Source organism: Oncorhynchus kisutch, linkage group LG19 (genome assembly GCF_002021735.2).
Source record: "Oncorhynchus kisutch isolate 150728-3 linkage group LG19, Okis_V2, whole genome shotgun sequence".
Classification (NCBI taxonomy): Eukaryota; Metazoa; Chordata; class Actinopteri; order Salmoniformes; family Salmonidae; genus Oncorhynchus; species Oncorhynchus kisutch.
The window spans coordinates 3,981,608-4,007,690 of record NC_034192.2 but is presented as its reverse complement, the minus strand read 5'-3'; the positions used below and the strand labels follow the sequence as shown (position 1 = coordinate 4,007,690).

At 45.7% G+C, this 26,083-nt stretch overlaps 1 protein-coding gene across 1 annotated transcript in view; it reads right to left on the bottom strand.

The window, feature by feature from the left end:
* Positions 1–26,083, bottom strand: part of LOC109882687 (membrane-associated guanylate kinase, WW and PDZ domain-containing protein 2-like) — a 296,510-nt gene that overhangs the window by 214,431 nt on the left and 55,996 nt on the right. Inside the window, exon 2 of the mRNA XM_031798160.1 lies at positions 5,189–5,305. Coding sequence (XP_031654020.1) covers positions 5,189–5,305 — 117 coding nt within the window. The remainder of the gene's footprint in view (positions 1–5,188; positions 5,306–26,083) is intronic.

Genomic DNA, 26,083 nt, shown 5'->3' with positions numbered 1-26,083 from the left:
AGAGAGAAGAGGGGAGAGAGAGAGAGAGGGAGAGAGAGGGATAGGAGAGAGAGAGAGAGAGAGAGAGTAGGGGAGAGAGGGAGAGTAGGAGAGAGAGGGAGAGGGGGAGAGAGAGAGAGAGGCCCTATACATTCAGACTGCATACAGTATGGCAAACGAACACCCCACCATAGGCTCCGCCCCGGTCACTATCTATCCCCTGTCCCCTGATCCTGGCTCAAGTATCTATTACTACCTTTGCCTACCTCTCTCTTTCAGTGTCTTGGGAAAGGATTCACCCCATTTTGGCATTTTTCAGATTTTGTTGCTTTACAACATGGAATTAAAATATTTTTTTTGGGGGGGGGGGGGGGTTGTATCATTTGATTTAGACAACATGTCTGATCCATTTTGCATCTTGCAAAATACATTTTATTGTGAAACAAACAACAAATAAGACAAAAAAACTGAAAACTTGAGCATGCATAACTATTCACCCCCCAAAGTCAATACTTTATAGAGCCACCTTTAGCAGCAATTACAGCTGCAAGTCTCTTGGGGTATGTCTCTATAAGCTTGGCACATCTAGCCACTAGGCTTTTTGCCCATTCTTCAAGGCAAATCTGCTCCAGCTCCTTCAAGTTGGATGGGTTCTGCTGGTGTACACCAATCTTTAAGTCATACTACAGGTTCTTGGATTGAGGTCTGGGCTTTGACTAGGCCATTCCAAGTCATTTAAATGTGTCCCCTTGAACACTCAAGTGTTGCTTTAGCAATGTGCTTAGGGTCATTGTTCTGCTGGAAGGTGAACCTCCGTCCCAGTCTCAAATTGTTTACTAAAAAATAAATAATAATTAGCTTTATTTTACTAGGCAAGTCAGTTAAGACTTATTTTCAATGAAGGCCAATGAAGGCCTAGGAACAGTGGGTTAACTGCCTGTTCAGGGGCAGAACGACAGATTTGTACCTTGTCGGCTCGGTGATTCGAACTTGCAACCTTTCGGTTACTAGTCCAACGCTCTAACCACTAGGCTACCCTGCCGCACCTGTCTTCCCCCTCTGGAAGACTGAAACAAATTTCCCTCAAGAATTTCTCTGTATTTAACGCCATCCATCATTCCTTCAATTCTGACCAGTTTCCCAGTCCCTGCCGATGAAAGACATCCCCACAGAATGATGCTGCCAGCACCATGCTTCACTGTGGGGATGGTATTCTCGGGGTGATGAGAGGTGTTGGGTTTGCGCCAGTCATAGCATTTTCCTTGAAGGCCAAAAAGTTCAAATTTAGTCTCATCTGACCAGAGTACCTTTTTCCATGTTTGGGGAGTCTCCCACAATGCCTTTTGGCAAACACCACTCTTCCGTAAAGCCCAGCTCTGTGGAGTGTACGGCTTAAAGTTGTCCTATGGATAGATACTCCAATCTCCGATGTGGAGCTTTGCAGCTCCTTCAGGGTTATCTTTGGTTTTCTTTGTTGCCTTTCTGATTAATGCCCTCCTTGCCTGGTCCGTGAGTTTCTGCCCTCTCGGCAGGTTTGTTATGGTGCAATATACTTCCAATGTTTTAATAATGGATTTAATGGTGCTCTGTGGGATATTCAAAGTTTCAGATATTTTTTATAACCCAACCCTGATCTGTACTTCTCCATAACATTGTCCCTGACCTGTTTGGCGAGCTCCTTGGTTTCATGGTGTCGCTTGCTTGGTGGTGCCGCTTGCTTGGTGGTGCCGCTTGCTTAGTGGTGTTGCAGACTCTGGGGCCTTTCAGAACAGGTGTATATATACTGAGATCATGTCACAGATCATATGACACTTAGATTGCACACAGGTGGACTTTATTTAACTAATTATGTGATTTCTGAAGGTAATTGGTTGAACCAGATCTTATTTAGGGGCTTCATAGCAAATGGGTGAATAGATTTACAAAGGGGGTGAATACATATGCAAAGTGCATGAATACATATGCAAAGAGAGTGAATACATATGCAAAGAGAGTGAATACATATGCAAAGAGAGTGAATACATATGCAAAGAGAGTGAATACATATGCAAAGGGAGTGAATACATATGTAAAGGGAGTGAATACATATGCAAAGTGGGTGAATACATATGCAAAGTGGGTGAATACATATGCACAGGGAGTGTGCAAAGGGAGTGAATACATATGCAAAGAGGGTGAATACATATGCAAAGTGGGTGAATACATATGCAAAGAGGGTGAATACATATGCAAAGTGGGTGAATACATATGCACAGGGAGTGTGCAAAGGGAGTGAATACATATGCAAAGAGGGTGAATACATATGCAAAGGGAGTAAATACATATGCAAAGAGGGTGAATACATATGCAAAGGGAGTGAATACATATGCAAAGAGGGTGAATACATATGCAAAGAGAGTGAATACATATGCAAAGAGAGTGAATACATATGCAAAGAGAGTGAATACATATGCAAAGAGAGTGAATACATATGCAAAGGGAGTGAATACATATGCAAAGGGTCTGAATACATATGCAAAGTGGGTGAATACATATGCACAGGGAGTGTGCAAAGGGAGTGAATACATATGCAAAGAGGGTGAATACATATGCAAAGTGTGTGAATACATATGCAAAGGGAGTGAATACATATGCAAAGGGAGTGAATACATATGCAAAGGGAGTGAATACATATGCAAAGAGGGTGAATACATATGCAAAGGGAGTGAATACATATGCACGCACCACTTTTCAATTTTTTTAATTTCACTTCGCCAATTTGGACTATTTTGTGTATGTCCATTACATGAAATCCAAATAAAATCCATTTAAATTCCAAGTTGTAATGCAACAAAATAGGAAAAACACCAAGAGGGATAAATAGTTTTGCAAGGCGCTATACGTGTATGGGTGAGATTGTTAGTAACAGGTCTCTTGGTCTCTCACTCCCATGAGGTGTGTCATCACTCTTTTCTCTCCTTTCCCACACTCCCCTGCCTACTTCCACTGGGCCTGTCCCTCCTCTGTCTCTCATTGGTCCATATCTCTCTCTCCTTTCCCACACTCCCCCACCCACTTCCACTGGGCCTGTCCCTCCTCTGTCTCTCAGTCCATCTCTCTCTCTCCTTTCCCACACTCCCCTGCCCACTTCCACTGGGCCTGTCCCTCCTCTGTCTCTCTGTCCATCTCTCTCTCTCCTAGCACCACACGCTTCAGTCAATGGAAGTCCAAGGCCATGCAGCTCCTGTGCTGTGGGAATAATGAGTCACACTTCCTCTGATCATTCACTGCCAGCGCTCTCTCTTTCATTCCCCCTCCCTTCCCCCCTCCACAAACCCACCTCATGGAGTTATGGGAGAATAATACTGGTGCCCGCCTCTAACAAATAGGCATTTTTGTACCTCTCATTTCCCTGTCCACAGAGGAGAGGCAAATTGGGCCTAATGAAATCTCCCTGATGTGCCTTGAAGAATGCCTCTCCATTATGGATACAGACAGCTGGGCTGGAATAGCATGGCTAGGGTAATACATTATGAACGCACACACGCACAGATGCGCCCACACACATGCAGAACCACACACACGCAGACCCACATGCACAAAAATGCATGAGGATGCATGCACGCAAATATTGTATAGACAAATATCATGAGGACCATTAAACGAGTGAACACACATCACTGACAAACTGAAATGGTCCACCCAACAGCGCCACTTCAACCTCAGGCAGCTGAAGAAATTTGGCTTGGCACTTAAAACCCTCACAAACTTTTACAGATGCACAATCGAGAGCATCCTGTCGGGCTGTATCACCGCCTGGTACGGCAAATGCATCGCCCGCAACCGCAGGGCTCTCCAGAGGCCATACTCATTACCAGCGGCACACTGCCTGCCCTCCAGGACACCTACACCACCCGATGTCACAGGAAGGCCAAAAAGATCATCAAGGACAACAACCACCCGAGCCACTGCCTGTCCGCCCCGCTATCATCCAGAAGGCAAGGTCAGTACAGGTGCATCAAAGCGGGGACCAAGAGACTGAAAAACAGCTTCTATCTCAAGGCCATCAGACTGTTGAATAGCCATCACTAGCACATTAGAGACTGCTGCCCTGTATATATAGACTTGGAATCACTGTCCACTTTAATACTTGGAACACTAGTCACTTGAATAAAGTTTACATATTTTGCACTACTGGTCTCATACAGTATGTACATACTGTATTCTATTCTACTGTATTTTAGTCTATGCTGCTCCGACAATTTTACTTTAAATGTGTGTGTAAAGTGTGTATTGTTGTGAAATTGTTAGACATTGCTTGTTTGATATAAATGCACTGTTGGAACTAGGAACACAAGCATTTCGCTATACCCGCAATAACATCTGCTAAACACGTGTATGTGACCAATAAAATGTGATGTTATGGATTAAACACCATCTCCCCCATAACACCATGGGAGATAAGAACCTTGATGAGAAAACCTTATGCAGTGTCTACAGTATACTCATCTATATGCATTGTTGCCAATTAAACATAACAAACTAATGACTAATGACTAAGTATTGAATCTCTGTTGACTGTTTCATTCTAAATGCTGTCTAGGAGCACTGCTACACACACACACACACATTCCATTAGTAGGCCAACGCTCTCCAAATGCAGTGCTGGAGGGCTAGCTAGATAGTCAACTGAGCTGGGAGACTAAAACTGGCATGGTTTTACAATAAATAGGCCTTAACCATGGTGCCCGCCTGCCTGCTGAGATTCAGGTGCTGATTACAGAATGGCGCTGCCAAGGTTCAATCTGAGACCACCCTCTGCTGAGACAGGCGGCTGCAGGAGGCCAGGTTCATCCCTCCAGCCAAATCATGAAGCTAGATCATCCATTACTGAACCCAGCCAGACCAACAGAGAGTCAGCAGCTGCTGGAGAAGAAGCGCAGGCAGGGAATGAAGACAGAAGAGTCAAATGCCAATGTATTTTAAGGATTGGAAGGAATCTACTGGTTGTGTGTCTATTGGACGTATTCCCAAGTTTGTAAAGTGAGATTTGAACCAGATCTGTGGATATCTCACAGCTGGTTTTACCAGGTGGCATGGCAAGGAAACATAGACGATTCCGTGTGTTATTGGACAGGTAGGCTGGGGTGGATGAAGAATATCTCCCTGTGAGAGGGCGGGAGGGACACCAGGTAAGAGATTGGGGACTGGGTCAGGGGGGGTTACTCACAGGGTATGGTGCGGAGGTAGAGGTTGTCTCTAATGATCTGCTGGAGCTCGTGGTCCACTGAGGCCTTCTGGAAGCGCAGGTTGAGGTAGTGACGCAGGTCCTTGTCTATGACGCCCCCTGGAGGAAAAGACCAATAACAACTCGGTAAAGCCTAAGAGCAGGTGTCATGGTCAGGGCCAGGAGTTTGTCCTGATCACGTGACCAGCAGTACGTTTTTCCTGTGGTCTGGAAAAACTCAACAGTCAAACCCATGATGTCACAATGGACAATATTAGCATATTATGCAAACAAACACCAAAGCATGAACCAGTGTGAGCTCTATCAATCAATCAATCAATCAATCACATTTATTTATAAAGCCCTTTTTACATCAGCAGTTGTCACAAAGTACAGAAACTCAGCCTAAAACCCCAGACAGCAGGCAATGCAGATACAGAAGCACGTCTTTATCGGTTCAACATCTGTCAACACAGCCGTTGGATTGGGAGTGAGGGTGTTAATTGGTGAATGAGGCAAACATGTGTTGAGAGAAATGTCTACACATCTAGACATAAATACGTGATGAGGTCTCTGGGGGGGGTCTTTCTCTCCCCCTCCCTCCTTCTCCACTCCTACCCCCATCGCCATTATGAATGGGCTAAAGCTCGCCCAATCTAAATTTGCCTCCTCGGCAGGATGGAGGGAGGGAGGGGTCGAAGCGGAAGGAGAGAGGGAGTTAACGGCAAAGCTCCAGGGAGAGAGAGAGAAAGAGAGAGAAAGAGAGAGAGCGAGAGAGAGCGCGAGCGAGAGGGCTGGAATGAACACAAGCCTCACCGATACTCCACATTTGTACTACTACCACTCACTGTGTCTATCTGTCTGCCTGTCTGTCTGTCTGCCTGTCTATCGGTCTGTCTGATCCCATATATTCCACTCTTGTACCATCACACAATCCCACCTACACCACATACAGTGTTGACATACACCCACTCCACACACACAGCCTGCAACCACAGGAGATTGGTGGCAGCTTCATTTGGGAGGACAGGCTTGTGGTAATGGCTGGAGTGGAGTATTTCCATGTGTTTGATGCCATTCCACTCGCTCTGTTCCAGATGTTATTATGAGCCGTCCTACCCTCAACAGCCTCCTGTGCCTACAATATCCTCTTGAAATATACTACATATTAAGCCAACCATGAGGGCACACGTCCTCAGACCAATGGAATTCCCACTGAAACAGGATGACTGAACAGACTCGTCATTTCCATCAACAATGCTAGGAGGGAACCAGAGAGAAATGTGCCCCTAACCTTCAGCAGACACTAAAAGACAGTGATTTGGCCCAACGCCTGGCAATGCTTAGGTCCTCTATCTCATCTTTCAGACCCCAAGGCAACGACATTCAAGCGTTCCGTCTGTTGGAGAGCATGCGCACAGACAGACACAAGGCAATCTCAATCTGTCAGCCAGAGAGCGTTTTATAATGAGCGTTGAGAAGTCCGAGGAATTCATGAATAACCTACTTTTGAAGAACAAGTTTATCTTTGGACAACGTTGGAGGAATGTTTCATTTACTGCATTCTCCTTTCTCCCTCTCTCTCGCACCGAAACAACATTGTACGAATGTATAGCCTAAACATGAATTTATAATCAAAGACTATGCCTGAATAGGGTCCGAAATAAAATCCTGTTCCGCCAAGGAAATAAAACAATCCAACCAGCCAATTGACATCAGCATGAGAAAAGAAGCTATGCCATGTTAATCCACACAGTAAAAAACAGACTGATACGTACATCATTCAATGCGCACACACACACACGATACCCCCCCCCCCACACACACACACATACCTAAATTCACCGACGACACACAGTTAAATGAATCTCTTGCACGACGGCTCTCACAGTTGAGTGTTATTGGCAGCCAGCTGTGTCAGTGTCCGTTCTCCACAGGTACGTCTATCTCCACAAAGAGCCCAGCCAGCTGCAGCCTCTTCCAGGCTCACAGTCAGTACAGCAGTGAAGAAACCCCTGTCCTCCAGTCCCACTCACTGTGTCTGTCTGTCTGATCCACACCACCTCTCCTGGTGCTGTTCATTTCATCCACGGATGGGAGAGGAAGGGGAGATGAGGCAGGAGAAAGAACGAGAGAGAGAAAGAGAGAGTGTGTGTGTGTGAGTGAGAGAGGAGAGAGGGAAGGGGGGGTGCGTCAGTTGAGAGGCAACAAAGGAAGCGGGCTCCGGCGGTGTGGACCTATCACAATGAGATCCCTCTTTCCAATAGTCTGTGGGATTCTAAAGTCCACTGGCTCCCCCTGTCTGTGGCTGTCGGTAGCGCAGGGCAGAATATTTTTTCCCCCATGCAATCCTGGGTGCTCTGTACTTTGACAGCCCAGTGAATAATAATGTCAGCCTTCTGCCCTCCTCCCAAAGCAGATGCCCCTCACTGTCACCACGTGACCTGCCCGTGACCCTGCGTCATTGCTCGTGACACATAATAAAAATTGTAAAAAGCTGTCTGGCCCACAACATGGGCTAAATGTGATGGTGCCAACAGCTGTCATCTGATTGAATAAAAAACATATGAGCTGTGGCCAGTAATTACTGTGTATTTACACTGCGCTGTTGCATGATGGGACAAACAAGCAGAACACTGGTGTCAGCACTTTCTCTGAACTTTTGGCAGCTCTCTGCCTCATTTGTCCAATCTCCCTCTTTCTCACTCTCTCCCTAGCTCTATCTGCCACTTTTTCTCTCTCACACACACACACAAACGCACAATCACACACACACCAGATAAGGAAAATAATCTGGCACGTTCCTCAGTAGATAGACATGGAGGGCAGGTGGATTCACTTCCAATGTCACTGAACATTCACCTAACATTAAAACAGCATTCCTTACTATGAGCAGCACACAGATATGATCTTCTTTCAGTGTGATTCCTGATGGAATCTTGAATGGGGACAAGATACCAGGGCTGACCCTTGAGGACTGGAGGACTGTGTAAGGACTGAAGAGTCTGCATCCTATAAACTTCACCTCTACATGTTGGGCTGTTGAGTGTGTGACCTTCATATAACCCACTTCCTGGAGGAGGATGGTAAAGTAGGTCCTCAGTTAGGTGCACTACAAAAGCAGGTGTGTGTGTGTGTGTGTGTGTGTGTGAGAGAGAGCGTGTGTGAGTGTCTGTGTGTGAATCAATGCAGTGTATGAGGAGGTCACTACAGCGTTCAGTCCTCTAGTGATGAGATCAGTGTGGAGTATCTCTCCCCAGTGGGATGAGGCAAGTTCTCATCCCTCTCACTCTGGGCTACCATGACACGCCTGACAAGTGAGGAGGATGGGGGGGGATGGGCGGAAGAGAGGACAAGGGGAGGACGGGAGATATGGACAGAGAGTGACAGTCAGTGTTGCTGTGGTACAGAGGTAAAAACAGCAGCAGTACTGAAGTAACACAACAGCAGCAGTACTGAGGTAACACAGCAGCATTAGTACTGAGGTAACACAGCAGCATTAGTACTGAGGTAACAGCAGCAGCATTAGTACTGAGGTAACACAGCAGCATTAGTACTGAGGTAACACAGCAGCATTAGTACTGAGGTAACAGCAGCAGCATTAGTACTGAGGTAACAGCAGCAGCATTAGTACTGAGGTAACAGCAGCAGCAGTAGTACTGAGGTAACAGCAGCAGCAGTAGTACTGAGGTAACACAGCAGCAGTAGTACTGAGGTAACACAGCAGCATTAGTACTGAGGTAACAGCAGCAGCATTAGTACTGAGGTAACAGCAGCAGCATTAGTACTGAGGTAACAGCAGCAGCATTAGTACTGAGGTAACAGCAGCAGCATTAGTACTGAGGTAACAGCAGCAGCAGTAGTACTGAGGTAACACAGCAGCAGTAGTACTGAGGTAACACAGCAGTAGTACTGAGGTAACAGCAGCAGCAGTAGTACTGCGGTAACAGCAGCAGCAGTAGTACTGCGGTAACAGCAGCAGCAGTAGTACTGCGGTAACAGCAGCAGCAGTAGTACTGTAGCAGAGAGACAACCTGGACAAATAAATGCAAATAAACATGCTGAAGCAAAGGCAGACACACACTGTTGTAAGGGCTATCTTCTATCTCCTCCTATGACGAAGAGGTATAGCAAGGATCGGACCAAAATGCAGCGTGATGATGATTCATGATATTTTAATGAAGGAAAAACTATACATGAAGAAACTACAAAATAATGAAATGTGAAAACCGAAACAGCCCTATCTGGTGCAAACACAAAGACAGGAACAATCACCCACAAAACACTCAAAGAATATGGCTGCCTAAATATGGTTCCCAATCAGAGACAACGATAAACACCTGCCTCTGATTGAGAACCACTCCAGACAGCCATAGACTTTGCTAGATACCTCCACTAAGCCACACACCCAATAACTAACAAAACCCCAAGACAAAACACACCACAATAAACCCATGTCACACCCCGGCCTGACCAAATAAATAAAGACAAACACCATATACTTTGACCAGGGCATGACAACTGTCCACAGTATCAGAGAAATACAGAACATGCATGAACATTACAATATGTGCAAGTGAACCTATAGGCTTATCTACATACAGTACAAAATGTCTCTTAAGTTTGACCTTGACAGAAACCACTTAGGCTATTCATTTCTCTGTAGGCTATCTAGAGGCAGTAGTGTTTTAGACTCAGATAGAAAAGGTCACCAGCCGCCTTCAGTTGACCAATCTATGTTGAACGCCTCTAGAAACCAATCTATGTGGGAAACAACTGTTCTCCTTCCACAGCAGAGTAAAGTATGGAGTCTGAGCCTGCGGTAAGCAGGTGTCATGGAAGCCCCTGGAGAGGGAACAGGCTGTGGAGTCTAAAAGTGAGGAGGGAGACAGCTGTTCCCCTCTGGGAGTTGTGAGCTCAGAGAGGTGCCTCGTATGTTACATCATTTAGACTAGCCTAGCGTTACCAACCTGAGAGGTGCCTTTTTACCAGGGCTAGCGTAGCCTATCCGAGTAGCCTATCCGAGTAGCCTATCCGAGTAACCTATCCGAGTAGCCTATCCGAGTAGCCTATCCGAGTAGCCTATCCGAGTAGCCTATCCTAGTAGCCTATCCGAGTAGCCTATCCGAGTAGCCTATCCTAGTAGCCTATCCTAGTAGCCTATCCTAGCAGCCTATCCTAGCACTGACTATATACCAGCCTGTTGTGTTCAGCTCAGGTGAAACCACTCAATAGTCCTCCAAAGTAGCTCTGACTGAATCCTGCAGAGATCACTGCAGGCACCGTTTCATCCTGGCATCTATTAAATGTAATGCTGAACACAAAGGCCATAAAAAGTCATGGTGAATAACAGATACAGGTTTCTATAGAGAGCCTTGATGAGGCAGTACTTCTCTTAAAATCACTGGGAAATGAACAAGGCCCTCTATGGTGTGCATACTAAAGCTCAATCATACAAAATACAATCTCTCTCTCTCTCATTCACACACGTGCGCACAAACATGCATTCATAAACACACAGCAGAAGAAAGGTGGGTCTACACGTTGGTGCATAGATCATTTGCATGGCTTGTCAGTGAGACGGGAGAAGACTACCATAAAGATGTCAGTGCCATGTGCCAAGCACCCTGCTCCTCACGCAGCCTGAACAGCTTCTGTTCTCAACAACACCATTCAGTCTGCTGTCAATGTGTATGATGCACTGGATATCACCCCACACACCCCAGGGCAGCAAGAACACACACACACACTGTGCAGTAATGACTGCTCTTTGTGTGTGTGTGTGTGTGTGTGTGTGTGTGTGTGTGTGTGTGTGTGTGTGTGTGTGTGTGTGTGTGTGTGTGTGTGTGTGTGTGTGTGTGTGTGTGTGTGTGTGTGTGTGTGTGTGTGTGTTTATTTGTGTTATAAAGAGAGGGGTGTTAGCAGACAGCTGTTTATATAATTAGCCTGTAATTAGAGGGCTGCGGTCGTCTGAAACCACAGCAGTTCCACCAGGCACACTCATTTAGCTGTCTAAAGTGCACACTGTCAACAACATGACATCAACACTTTATGTGGATTGATACCAGTGGTGATTTTAACATGTAAATCTTGGTTGGGAAAACCCCCCAAAATGTGTTTTGATGCATGCCAGCAAAGCCCGCTATACAACACAACACTAAACAATACATTAATTGCACTATAACGGAGACAGGTGGTGCCCACAAACTGTTAGGGCCTACATAAAGCTGTCCCAACAGCAGAGTCCCAACAGCAGTCCCAACACCTTACCACTGCTACACCTGGCTATCAGCGGAGCCTTTAGAAAAACATAGCTGATACGGCTGACTTGCTTAAACAAATGTGGTTTCTACGAACAATTGAAATGTACAAACAATAGCATAAGCGGACGGCGAGTGTATGAGGCAATCCGTCATTTCAATTAAGACATTAATGAGCGAGCTAGCACGGACGTAGTGAATATAACTATTTGTTCAGCACTTTTGAAATGTACAGCGACAGAATTCAGAACATGGGCCGTTCTTACAGTATTCTCCCTGTACACCAAGTCAGAACCGTAGGAAAAGGGGGTATATAAGCAGAAAATGAAAGCTTTTACAATTTCCGATGAAGACATTTCGCTAAAACAAGCTACATGTGCATCACCAAGTCAGAACAGTAGGCTAAATTATGAGGGGAAAAGGACCACATTTTTAGGGTGAGGCACATGGGCTACTAACAGCTTACTACACAACACACATTTAGTTTTACTTTCTTAGCTACAGTATACATATGTCCTTGGCATATTAAATAATTTATGCAGCAGCATACTTTGTCTGGATTTATGATGCTTTCAAGACAACTGAGAACTCTGAAATAAACAAGGTCGAATCATGACGTCAGTGATCTTCAGGTAGGAGCTCTAGAGTTCCCGAGTTCCCAACTTGGAATTCTGAGTTGGATGACCGTTCAAAACTTATTGTCCCAGTCTGAGCAAAAAAAATTCTGAGTTCCCAGTTGTCTTGAATTCACTGAAGTCTGAGATTTCCTAATTCAGAGTTTCCAGTTGTTTTGAATTCACTGAAGTGTGAGATTTCCTAATTCAGAGTTTCCAGTTGTCTTGAACACATCAGAAGTCATGCTGGATTGACAGCATGGCCAATGTTGAATGTTTATCCTTCTAAGCTTAAACCCAGACTTGGACCACACACCCACTCCACTTGCTTTGCAATGCCTGCAGTTAGCCACTGAATCCTTCCAAACCACTCATTGTTGAATTTGCGAATTTCCAACTTGTTGTGTAATGCTTATGTCCAATGGCCGATGAGCACCGATACGTTTTATCTATAATTTCTCTTCATAAGGTTTGAAAAGGATTTGCCAGTAGATTGTCGACTTGATTCATGATGATGACTGCTAGCTTCCTAGCTAGGGTAGATATAACGTGATTTGACATCATTTTATTTGTGACCAAAGACCTTGAGCCTTCATGGATGGGCACTTCTAACGTAACTCTATGGCAGCACAGAAGGGGCTTGAATTTTCGAGCTCTCCCCGTAGACATAGTGTCCCCATGAGTGACAGAACACTGAGCCAATCACGGTGCAACTACAGAAAATTACCAACGCCTACGCTCCGTATTTTCTGCTGGCTGCCCCAACACCACAGAAAGCACTGAGGTAGGCTGAAACACCTGCATTTTGGAGCTGCCTTACTCAAGAAAGAAGAAAAGAGACCATGTTAGAATGTGACTTAATAACTCAATTACAATTGTTTTTACATTGTTTGCAAGCTGATATGTGACACATATTAATGCCAAAATAACATGCAAAACGGGGACATGATTCAGACCCCTTGACCTTTACCACATTTTGTCACTTTACAGCCTTATTCTAAAATCAGAGCGAAAACAGGTTTTGCAAAAATATATAATTTATAAAATAAAGAAAACTGAAATACCTTATTTACATAAGTATTCAGACCCATTGCTATGACACTTGAAAATGAGCTCAGGTGCATCCTGTTTTCATTGATCATCGTTGAGATGTTTCTACAACTTGATTGGAGTCCATCTGTGGTAAATCAATTGATTGGACATGATTTGGAAAGGCACACACCTGTCTATATAAGGTCCCACAGTTGACAGTGCATGTCAGAGCAAAAACCAAGCCATGAGGTCGAAGGAATTGTCTGTAGAGCTCCGAAACAAGATTGTGTTGAGGCACAGATCTGGGGAAAGGTACCAAAACATTTCTGCAGAATTGAAGCTCCCCAAGAACACAGTGACCTGCGTTATTCTTAAATGGAAGAAGTTTGGAACCACCACGACTCTTCCAAGAGATGGCGGCCAAACTGAGCAATCGGGGGAGAAGTGCCTTGATCAGGGAAGTGACCAAGAACCTGATAGTCACTCTGACAGAGCTCCAGAGTTCTTCTGTGGAGATGGGAGAACCTTCCAGAAGGACAACCATCTCTGCATCACTCCACCAATCAGGCCTTTATGGTAGAGTGGCCAGACGAAAGCCACTCCTCAATAAAAGGCACATGACAGTCCCCTTGGAGTTTGCCAAAAGGTACCTAAAGGACTCAGACCATGAGAAACAAGATTCTCTGATCTGTTGAAACCAAGATTGTACTCTTTGGCCTGAATGCCAAACGTCACGTCTGGAGGAAACCTGGCACCATCCCTACGGTGAAGCATGGTGATGACAGCATCATGCTGTGGGGATGTTTATCAGCGGCAGGGACTTGGAGACTAGTCAGGATCGAGGGAAAGATGAATGGAGCAAAGTGCAGAGAGATCCTTGATGAACATCTACTCCAGAGAGCTCAGGACCTCAGACTGAGGTGAAGATTCACCTTCCAACAGGACAACAACCCTAAGCACACAGCCAAGACAACACAGGAGTGGCTTCAGGACAAGTCTCTGAATGTCCTTGAGTGGCTCAGCCAGAGCCCGGACTTGAACTTGACTGAACATCTCTGGAGATACCTGAACATAGCTGTGCAGCGATGGTCCCCATCCAACCTGACAGAGCTTGAGAGGATCTGCAGAGAAGAATGGGAGAAACTCCCCAAATACTGGTTTGCCAAGCTTGTAGAGTCATACCCAAGAAGACTCGAGGCTGTAATCGCTGCCAGTGGTGCTTCAACAAAGTACTGTGTAAATGTGATATTTCAGTTTTTATTTTTATTACATTTGCAAAACTGTTTTAAAAAACAGTTTTTGCTTTGGGGTATTGATTATGGGGTATTGTGTGTAGATTGACGAGGGAAAAAAAATATTTAATCAATTTATGAGTAAGGCTGTAACGTAAGAAAAAGTTGGAAAAAGTCAAGAGGTACTTTCCGAAATCATACTTTCCGAATGCACTGTGTATATATATATATACCGTGCATTTGGAAAGTATTCAGAACCCTTGACTTAGACTTAAATATATCGCCACTGGTTGATACCATTTAGGCTACATTCAGTGGTAGTACTGCTGATGTGATTCGTTAGATTCGTACATCCCTTTACATCTACCTGTTTCTCCACCTCTCTCTCTCTACCTGTTTCTCCACCTCTCTTTCTCTCTACCTGTTTCTCCACCTCTCTTTCTCTCTACCTGTTTCTCCACCTCTCTTTCCCTCTACCTGTTTCTCCACCTCTCTTTCCCTCTACCTGTTTCTCCACCTCTCTTTCCCTCTACCTGTTTCTCCACCTCTCTTTCTCTCTACCTGTTTCTCCACCTCTCTTTCTCTCTACCTGTTTCTCTACCTCTCTTTCTCTCTACCTGTTTCTCCACCTCTCTTTCTCTTTTCCTGTTTCTCCACCTCTCTTTCTCTTTACCTGTTTCTCCACCTCTCTTTCTCTTTACCTGTTTCTCCACCTCTCTTTCTCTCTACCTGTTTCTCCACCTCTCTTTCTCTTTTCCTGTTTCTCCACCTCTTTCTCTCTACCTGTTTCTCCACCTCTCTTTCTCTCTACCTGTTTCTCCACCTCTCTTTCTCTTTTCCTGTTTCTCCACCTCTTTCTCTCTACCTGTTTCTCTACCTCTCTTTCTCTCTACCTGTTTCTCCACCTCTCTTTCTCTTTTCCTGTTTCTCCACCTCTTTCTCTCTACTTGTTTCTCTACCTCTTTCTCTCTACCTGTTTCTCCACCTCTCTTTCTCTTTACCTGTTTCTCCACCTCTCTTTCTCTTTACCTGTTTCTCCACCTCTCTTTCTCTCTACCTGTTTCTCCACCTCTCTGTTACACATGTTTTACCGCTCTCTCACATGCAGATACACAAAGAGGCACAGACGTACACACACACACACATTTCTCTCACGTTCACTCTCAAACACACAATCTCTCTCTCTCTATCTCTTCTGTTAACCGTACTCCCACAGGTGACTGTTCTGTCGTGCCTGCTGGTTACACCGTGCTGACCGACTTCGCTAGCAGAAATTGCCATAGAAATTGGCCTCTCCGATGCATTTGTCTCCTGGCAGGGAGGCCCCACTTTAGGTGGTGGAACAAGACAGGCTCCGTGCTGATAGTGCTGCTGGAGCAGGAAATGGAATGTGTCCGTCATAAAGCCGTCTGGGCTGTTGGAACGGAATGACCCCGCTGTTCGTCTGCATACGCCTGCTACCTTCCACTGTGCTTCGGCGCACACCGGCGACACGGCAATTGGCGATACATTATTACCTGACCACTGTATCAAAAGTAGCACGTCAAACATATGATTGGGCTCTACTGGAGTGGCAGGAATACAGATGGGTGTTTATGGGTAAAGCTGTTGATGTCTTGGTAGCCCCTATACATGTGAAATGGACACGAGGAGCAGAGAGTGAAACTACCACTGGTAGTGAGCCCTCATCTCCAAGCTCTCTGCCCAGGAGGACATGCTCTTTGGTGTGACTTTGGCATCAACTACAACAAGAATGTAAATATATAAATCACAGGCCAACCTCAGTTGAGAAACCCCTTTCTCCCCTCTCTGTGTCTCTCTGCCTCTCTCTCCATTCTGAACAGGGTTACGAAAAGAGCAACAATGTATTATCCACAAATCTATCTGTATTTCTGTATTCATTGGGAGCTTCAACAGATCAAAGGGTCTGTGTGAGGATCTGTGTGTGTAAAACCGTTGGTGAGATGCGAGAGCAGGACTACCTGTCTTGAAGAGGATCGGCAGACAGCAGACGGGCCTATCAAAGAGCTGCCACCTCACACAATGCATGTCATGCACCAGGCGTTCATCTCATCTGATGCTAGGGGAGAGGCGGGGGAGACGGGGGAGACAGATGGACAGGGAAGGGAGAGGAAGCAGGTATTGTATGGGTAGTTCTAGGATCCCCTATTAGCCGACGCCACTGGGGACAGCAGGTCTTACTGGGGTCTGACACGTAACCAAAAAGACATACAGACTAAAACTTTACAATTTACATATGTTTAAAAACATGAACATGTAGCGTGTGTGTGTGTGTGTGTGTGTGTGTGTGTGTGTGTGTGTGTGCATCTATCAATTCCACATACATGTCAGTAGAGTGGAGGGGGGAGACATAAGAGAGCATGAAACAGTTTTACCACGTGTTGGGATGGGAGCAGCCAATTCACACTATGAATAGGTTGTGGCAGGTAGCCTAGCGGTTAACAGCATTGGGCTGGTAACTAGAAAGGTTGCTGGTTCAAATCCCTGAGCCGGCAAGGTGGAAAAATCTGCTGTTCTGCACATGAGCAAGGCCCCCAACAAGAACTGCGCTGTGGACGTTGATTAAGGCAGCCCTCCGCACCTCTCTGATTCAGAAGGGTTTGGGTTAAATGCGGAAGACCAATTTCTGTTGAATGCAGTCAGTTGTGCAACTGAATCGGTATCCCCTCCCCAGTGGCTTGCTCAACAGAATAACTTCCCTGGTTAGCTGAATGTTATGATGAAAAGCCTCTTTCACTTTTGTGTTTGACACAAAAAGCCCATCTTTATTTCTGGAGTACACATCATCAGAATACACACACACATGGAGAAATGGGGTATTGGCTATATGCTTCAGGAAAGGCATGCAGTTGAAGTCGGAAGTTTACATACACTTAGGTTGGAGTCATTAAAACTCGTTTTTCAACCACTCCACAAATTTCTTGTTAACAAACTATAGGTTTGGCTAGTCAGTTACGACATCTACTTTGTGCATGACACAAGTACATTTTTCCAACAATTGTTTACAGACAGATTATTTCACTTATAATTCACTGTATCACAATTCCAGTGGGTCAGAAATGTACATACACTAAGTTCACTGTGCCTTCATGGCTTTATAAGCTTCTGATAGGCTAATTGACATAATTTGAGTCAATTGGAGGTGTACCTGTGGATGTATTTCAAGGCCTACCTTCAAACTCAGTGCCTCTTTAATTGACATCATGGGAAAATCAAAAGAAATCAGCCAAGACCTCAGAAAGAAAATGTTAGACCTCCACAAGTCTGGTTCATCCTTGGGAACAATTTCCAAATGCCTGAAGGTACCACGTTCATCTGTACAAACAAGAGTACACAAGTATAAACACCATGGGACCATGTAGCCGTCATACCGCTCAGGAAGGAGACGCGTTGTGTCTCCTAGAGATGAACGAACTTTGGTGCAAAAAGTGCAAATCAATCCCAGAACAACAGCAAAGGACCTTGTGAAGATGCTGGAGGAAACAGGTACAAAAGTAAAATGAGTCCTATATCGACATAACCTGAAAGGCCGCTCAGCAAGGAAGAAGCCACTGCTCCAAAACCGCCATAAAAAAGCCAGACTACGGTTTGCAACTGCACATGGGGACAAAGATCATACTTTTTGGAGAAATGTCCTCTGGTCTGATGAAACAAAAATGTAACTGTTTGGCAATACTGACCATCGTTGTATTTTGAGCAAAAAGGGGGAGGCTTGCTAGCCGAAGAACACCTTCCCAACCGTGAAGCACGGGGGTGGCAGCATCATGTTGTGGGGGTGCTTGCTGCAGGAGGGACTGGTGCACTTCACAAAATAGATGGATTCATGAGGTAGGAAATTATGTGGATATATTGAAGCAACATCTCAAGACATCAGTTAAGTTAAAGTTAAAGCTTGGTCACAAATGGGTCTTCCAAATGGGTCTTCCAAATGGGTCTTCCCAATGGGTCTTCCAAATGGGTCTTCCCAATGGTTCTTCCAAATGGGTCTTCCAAATGGGTCTTCCAAATGGGTCTTCCAAATGGACAATGACCCCAAGCAGACTTCCAAATGGACAATGACCCCAAGCAGACTTCCAAATGGACAATGACCCCAAGCAGACTTCCAAATGGACAATGACCCCAAGCAGACTTCCAAATGGACAATGACCCCAAGCAGACTTCCAAAGTTGTGGCCAAATGGCTTAAGGACATCAAAGTCAAGGTATTGGAGTGGCCATCACAAAGCCCTGACCTCAATACTATAAAAAAATTGTGGGCAGAACTGAAAAAGCATGTGCAAGTAAGGAGACCTACAAACCTGACTCAGTTACACCAGCTCTGTCAGGAGGAATGGGCCAAAATTCATCAAACTTATTGTGGGAAGTTTGTGGAAGGCTACCCAAAACATTTGACCCAAGTTAAACAATTAAAAGGTAATGCTACCAAATACTAATTGAGTGTATCTTAACTTCTGACCCACTGGGAATGTGGTGAAATAAATAAAAGCTGAAATAAATCATTTTCTCTACTATTATTCTGACATTTCACATTCTTAAAATAATGTGGTGATCCTAACTGACCTAAGACAGGGAATGTTACTAGGATTAAATGTCAGGAATTGAAAAACTGAGTTGAAATTTGACTACGGTGTATGTAAACTTCTGACTCCAACTGTATTTATACAGTTATACTGAGACCAGACAATAACTCTGTGGCAATCACCCAGTTTCCCTGATAACAAAATAGCTTCCATCCCACAATGAATGTATAGCCCGTCTTATACAGAGAGAGAGAGAGAGAGAGAGAGAGAGAGAGAGAGAGAGAGAGAGAGAGAGAGAGAGAGAGAGATTTGTGAGCCATACAGTTGTGAGCCATTCTCACAGGCTTCAACACCCGAAAAATTGCCAAAGACCAGCCACCCGAGACACGGACTGTTGAAACTCGAAAACTTGAAACCCTTTCATCCATTCTAACTTTACATGTAAAGCCTTAGGGTTAAAGACATCATGAAAGAAGAATGTGTGGTTTACTTAAAGAGAGAACTAACTGCGTGAGAGTGGGGTAAAACAATCTACATTCACCACAAAGTGAGACACGATAAGTAAGACACTGTAGCTCACATACAGGCTATATGGTTGATTCCCTGAGATCGCCTAACAAACAGAAATGGCCTTATTGATTGGCGTGTTACAGATGCTGAGCTGACCACAACCCCCAGGTCTAATGACTGTTGTGGTACTGTGGTGTGGGTGGAATGCCACTGGAGGTCATCTGAACAGCCGTGATGTCACTAAATGGTCTGCAGCCAAGTCTGGTCTGCATGGGAATCCATAAAGCCATGTGACCTAACCATGAAATACTCTGTCTCCTAGCCTAGGGGCCAGTGTTTTTCCAGATCTGGGGCTTTATGTACTGTATCAAGCGTTTCAGAGTAGGAGTGCTGATCTAGGATCAGAATCAGATCCCCCCTTGTCCATGTAATTTATTGTGAGCTAAAATGCCAAAGTGATCCGAAATCAGCAATCCTGCTTTGAGACGCTACATGTGGTCAGAAGTTGGAAAAAGTGTTGCACTACTCAACATGCGCTGAGGCTGAGCAGCAGTGGTTGGACCACCCGGTGGAGTGGTAGTGTTGTCAACACAGCATGGGCCTGGCTTTAGTTCTGACATGGCTTACCATAGGCCCAGGTGTGCTTTAGTTCTGACATGGCTTACCATAGGCCCAGGTGTGCTTTAGTTCTGACATGGCTTACCATAGGCCCAGGTGTGCTTTAGTTCTGACATGGCTTACCATAGGCCCAGGTGTGCTTTAGTTCTGACATGGCTTACCAAAGGCCCAGGTGTGCTTTAGTTTGACATGGCTTACCATAGGCCCAGGTGTGCTTTAGTTCTGACATGGCTTACCATAGGCCCAGGTGTGCTTTAGTTCTGACATGGCTTACCATAGGCCCAGGTGTGCTTTAGTTCTGACATGGCTTACCAAAGGCCCAGGTGTGCTTTAGTTCTGACATGGCTTACCATAGGCCCAGGTGTGCTTTAGTTCTGACATGGCTTACCATAGGCCCAGGTGTGCTTTAGTTCTGACATGGCTTACGATAGGCCCAGGTGTGCTTTAGTTCTGACATGGCTTACCATAGGCCCAGGTGTGCTTTAGTTCTGACATGGCTTACCATAGGCCCAGGTGTGCTTTAGTTCTGACATGGCTTACCATAGGCTCAGGTGTGCTTTAGTTCTGACATGGCTTACCATAGGCCCAGGTGTGCTTTAGTTCTGACATGGCTTACCATAGGCCCAGGTGTGCTTTAGTTCTGACATGGCTTACCATAGGCCCAGGTGTGCTTTAGTTCTGACATGGCTTCCCATAGGCCCAGATGTGCTTTAGCCCCCGCTCCTCTCTGTAAGCAGAGATGGAAAACTTTACTAACGGACAGTCTGGACAAAAGAGAAGGGAGGGATGGAGGGAGGGAGGGAGGGATGGAGGGATGGAGGGAGAGTGATGGCATGGCCAGAGAAGAGCTCAGACTTGATACATTTCTCTGCCTGAGAGAAGATGAAGAAGAGGGAGAGGAGGGGATGGATCAATAGTTTGCTTCTTAATTGACCTTTCATTAAGAGGTTGGTTCTGGGCTCAGTAATCACAGACGTCCCGTGATGGAGCCATTTAGGGACATCGAGCTGCTAAAATCTATACAGGCTCAGAGTGGAGCAGCACAGCCCAGACCGCCCTCTGATGAACACTGTTACAACTACACACACGGCTACACAGCTCATCCCCACCACTGATTACCACAGGATTTACGAGCCTTGCCTGCCCTCCGCTTGGGTTCCTGCAATGCTAACAGGCACACACACACACACACACACACACACACACACACACACACACACACACAACAAACACTTCAATACAAACACATGGTAAAATGTACACACAGACACACACATGCTTGTGCTTCCAACTACCCCCCACACACATTCACAACCACATACACACAACACTAAGAGGCAAGTACATTGTTAAACATTATAGGAGACAACTATATTAGAATCCAATGCAATTACAACCTAATAAACACAAGTGCACATATTCATACGAGAAGTCAAACAACCAAACAGGAGTGTGTGCTAAGTCAACTCTGACCTGGGCCGCCATTGTGGCTCTAATGATGCAGCCTGAGCCTGGTTCCTCACGGGTCGCCCTAGGGCTCCATGCTGGACTATGGAGTGAAGGTGTCACCAGGGTGATGAAGGGCTCAGTGTGGTGCGCTTGTGCAGCAGGATACAGGAAGCCAGGCCTCATTGATATTAATGGCTGACTTCACCTGTAGGCTGGGGACAGCTAATGGCTGCCGCGGGGCCACTCCTGATGCCTGTCACTGATACAGCAAGTGCTCTTATTACAGCGAGTGCTCTTATTACAGGGCTCGCTGGGCCAAGGTAATTGCACTAACCCAACACGAGGCCCGGGCGAAGCTTGGCATGTGAGCTTGCCTGTAATGGAGGCTGATGGGCGAGAGATTAAAAACGCTGCCGTGGAATCGCGCACCACACATCTCACCGTCCCCTCTGGAATATTTATTTGCAGTGGCGGAGATGGTAATAATTATGAAAAGATGTCAGCGACGGTGTACAAGGCATGTACAGTACCTTCATGAGAGCAAATGTAATGTACTCGGGAGCTGAAGCAATGGTCTCTGTCAATGTGTCTTCAGTCAGGGACTGGATGCAGTGTCAGTGAGTACATTATTACTGTGCTGCATGAGGCGACTTATAGAATATTTTCATTCAATTATGTTGTAATGAACTGTGACACTGTCTGGGGGAATCAGAAGGGAAATGTCCATTTAAATATTTGTATTAAATTGAATCGCAGACAGAGGAAGCCATAGGAAGGACAATTTCACACGCGCAGGCACACACACACACACACACACGAGGCCAAGGAGCATGTCGGAGCTGCAGAGAATTAGTGAACCAGTAGTGACTCAGAGGTTCTCTAGCGTGACCAATTGCCTCTCTGACAACCTGCATTGTCACAACAAGAGCGCCAGAACCAATCATGGCCCACTTCGAAGGCACTCCCGCCCAATCGCATCTGGCAGCCGACTATGTTCCCAACGCAGGCCTCTACTTTAACTGGGAGTGTTGGAGAGCCACGATCATGTTTCAATGTTACCAACCCCATTGGGACGCCTTTCATGCATAAACCCTGAGATTGTAAAGGAAAGTATGATGTGCTTGGGAGCACACACACACACACACACACACACACACACACACACACATATACACACACAGACAGAGGAGGGGTTGGAAGCTCATTCACCGTGCTATTATACCGTAGCTCATCTAAAAGGTACTAAAACTCCACCAGGGATCCCGGTCTGTCAGGTCAGATTCCAACAAGACTCTGGACTAAAGCTCAGTGTGGTTGTTAAGGGAACCCAACTCAAGGTGATGCTCTGGCCTACCATTCATCAGGTGCTTTTGTGAATCTGGAATCCAAATTAAAAGGTCATATGCAAAAAAATTCCTTTTTTCAGACGCTTTATCTTATGATGACACATCATGCAATCTACATAACATTAGCAAACATTAGCAAACAAATCTTTCTATCTGCATAGAAATGAAGGCATTTTCATTATTTACGTATTCTTTCCATTCAAATCCACAGCTGGAACCCAGACCACAGAGGGAGAAGAAAACTATAGCAAACACAAAGATCAGTCCCCGGAGTGTCAATCAAACAGGCCGTCGCTGTGGTGCGGCTTCGCGGACTGTTGTTGTCCATTAATGATTCAACAAAGCGCCACATTGATTTTGGGCGAGTGTGAACTGAGAGGTTAATTAGAGATGCAGCAGCCTTCAGGTCCCTCCGTTTGTCTGAAGGTAACTACTGATGACATAAACACTCTGGAGGAGAAGAACAAAAAGAGGGGACGGCAGGGGAGAGAAAAAGTAACAGCAAAACAGATTGTTACCAAGTTTCCACTCCACAAAGTTGTCAGTAATGGTCTCAGTCGTCTCACATCCCACTTTGTGGAGGGAAATGGACTCCGTTGGCAGATTTCAGTGATGCGGTTGACTTGAAGAGAAACATTGGTGTTTTCTTCCATGGGGATCGACACTGGCCATTTACTCTCTACGACTCCCAAAGGGCCTAGGCAAGGGCTTAAACACCTAGGAGAGTGTGTCGGAGGATAACATGGCCCGACCGCTCTGTCCTCGATAAAAACAAAGAGAGAAAGAGAGAGATACATTTTTTGTCCCAATAGTTACATAACTAAAAGCACAAACTTTACTTCATTTTAACGGACCTAGAAAGTTAGAACCAAGCCCCCTTCCTCGTCCACAGTACATAGAACCTGCCTGACGCCACACACCCCTACAAAGTGAGTGAGTGAGTGAGTGAGTGAGTGAGTGAGTGAGTGAGTGAGTGAGTGAGTGAGTGAGTGAGTGAGAGCGAGAGAGGCTGATCTACTGATCCTAGACCTCCTTATTCCCTCTATGCCTATTGAGCCAGACAACTCTGGCCTACTTAGAGAGAACACAGACTGAAGGTCTATGTGTTTCAGTATCTGTGTGTAGCCTCAGTGTGCACAATTTGGGAGCACATATGAGTAACCCTACACAACTAGAGATGGTGACTGTTTGTATTTGTCACGTCCCATCACTGTTTTACATCAGTAGAAAGTTCAAGTAGCTGTGGGCCAGAGCCGAGCCAAACTCTCCCAGACAGCTCAGAACACTGGGCCCACTTCTGCAGAGCACTTTGAGCTGTAAACCTTTTCCTTCCAGACTTTAGATGGAGATGTGTGCACATTTCCAGTGTGGCTCCATACTGGGGCTGAGTGTGGCCCAGTTGCCCTGAGCGCTGGGGTAGAGAGGCGGCATGGCATGCGACTGAGTCTCCTGCCTAGGGCGCCTGACAGCCGCGACCTCTGACCCTACACTCCATCAGCATCAATGTCAAAGCAGCCAGACCAGAGCTAACAGGGGTTACCCTCCAACCCCCTCATACACAGGCTACGTGATCATATTCACATACATGTAGTGTACATGCTGTGGTAGTTCTATGGGGGATCAATAGTCTGTCTTTCAACGCTGCTTTAGAGGAAGTTTTCCGACAAACAATGTTTGAAATGGGGGCATTCAAAATCAGGGGTAATGAAAGCACAAACCTTTCAAATACATGCGCCTGTGAATCATCTAGTTAAGCTCATGTCCATATTAACCAGCCACAGGCACAAACACCAAGGCATATTCGATAGAGCTCCATAAGTCAAAACTCATTCTACTTCAGCTGCTCAGGTACAAACACCTCTGGCCCTAAAGGCTCTTTCTCATATCACCCCCCCCCCCCCCCCCCCCCCCCCCCCCGCCCCCAGTAAATGCCTCCCTGAAGGCCAATCTCATCTATATGCAGATGACATAAATATTGATGCGTTGCGGCGCTCTCAGCTCGTTCTGCTTAATTGACGCGTGCGGCTCCCATATCACTGTTTCCTCTCCTCTCCCACATAGTGGTCCGTCTCAGGTACAGCAGACTCAGAAACAACGCGCTGGTTAAGTAAACCTTAATAACCCTTAACGAGAACGGCAGAGAGACGCCTTGACCTCGGTGGCCCACAAACAACATTACACAAACAAACACTCAGACAGAAAAAGGAGAGACAGAGTTGATTAGGAATGGAAGAGATTCTAGCTTATTTGATGACTAGAATAGATGTGAAGTGTTGCTATAGTAGCTAAACATGCCAGAGAGTGAATGAAGCTAAAACAGAAGTCTATGAGAGGCTGCCACAATGATATAGACTGGAGGAGATGGTTCTGTAGCACGAGTTATAGCTCAGAAGTAGGGCGACAGAGAGAAGGAAAGAGAGATAGAGATATTCCCTGTTGCTCTGTATCTGTGCGGCCTGTACCAGGCATGCTCAGAGTCCAGTGTGCTGCTGTGATCCCCAACAGCGTGCAAAGAGAGAGAGAGAGAGAGAGAGAGAGAGAGAGAGAGAGAGAGAGAGAGAGAGAGAGAGAGAGAGGAGAGAGAGCCTGCAGCCCCAGCCCTATTTTCAGCTCCAGTGGACAGACGCAACAGCCTGCGCTCTCTATCCTCCCCCCTCTCTCTCTCCCTCTACCTTTCTCTCTCCCCAGCCACAGAAGATCAGTCCCACTCAGTTTAACCCTACACACACTAACTTACCCAAGGGAGCTGACAAGAGCATCAACACACAACCCAGCCACAGCTGAATGCATTCTCCGCATTACTCAACACAGCCTTAGTCAACACAGCATTACTCAACACAGCATTACTTCACATTTTCTAACACAGAATGACATAGAGTGAGGAAATGTAGAGAACATTGGTGTTGGGGGACAAAGGGAGAACACCTCAAATGGCAGCCAACCCAGAAGTGTAAAGTCTGTTGTGCTATAGGCAGTATAGTGTCCAGTGCCTGTATTCACAGTACGACTGCTGATCATTTAGATCATAATGAAGAAGATTATATGGTCAGATCCTAGATCAGCCCTGCAGGTGATGATCATAATAATATAACATCTCCATCCCGAGCCATCTGGATTCATGGACTAACAGAGAGAACGAGACGCTACATTGACTGCTGATTGATTGTGAGATGGAATGTCATGCTGCTCTGCCCTCACTAGCAGGAACCAGCTACAGTGGATTAGCCACTATTGAATTGACATTAATGAAATGTAATTATGTTTGGATGGGAGGGATAGGACTACGGGATCCTGAGG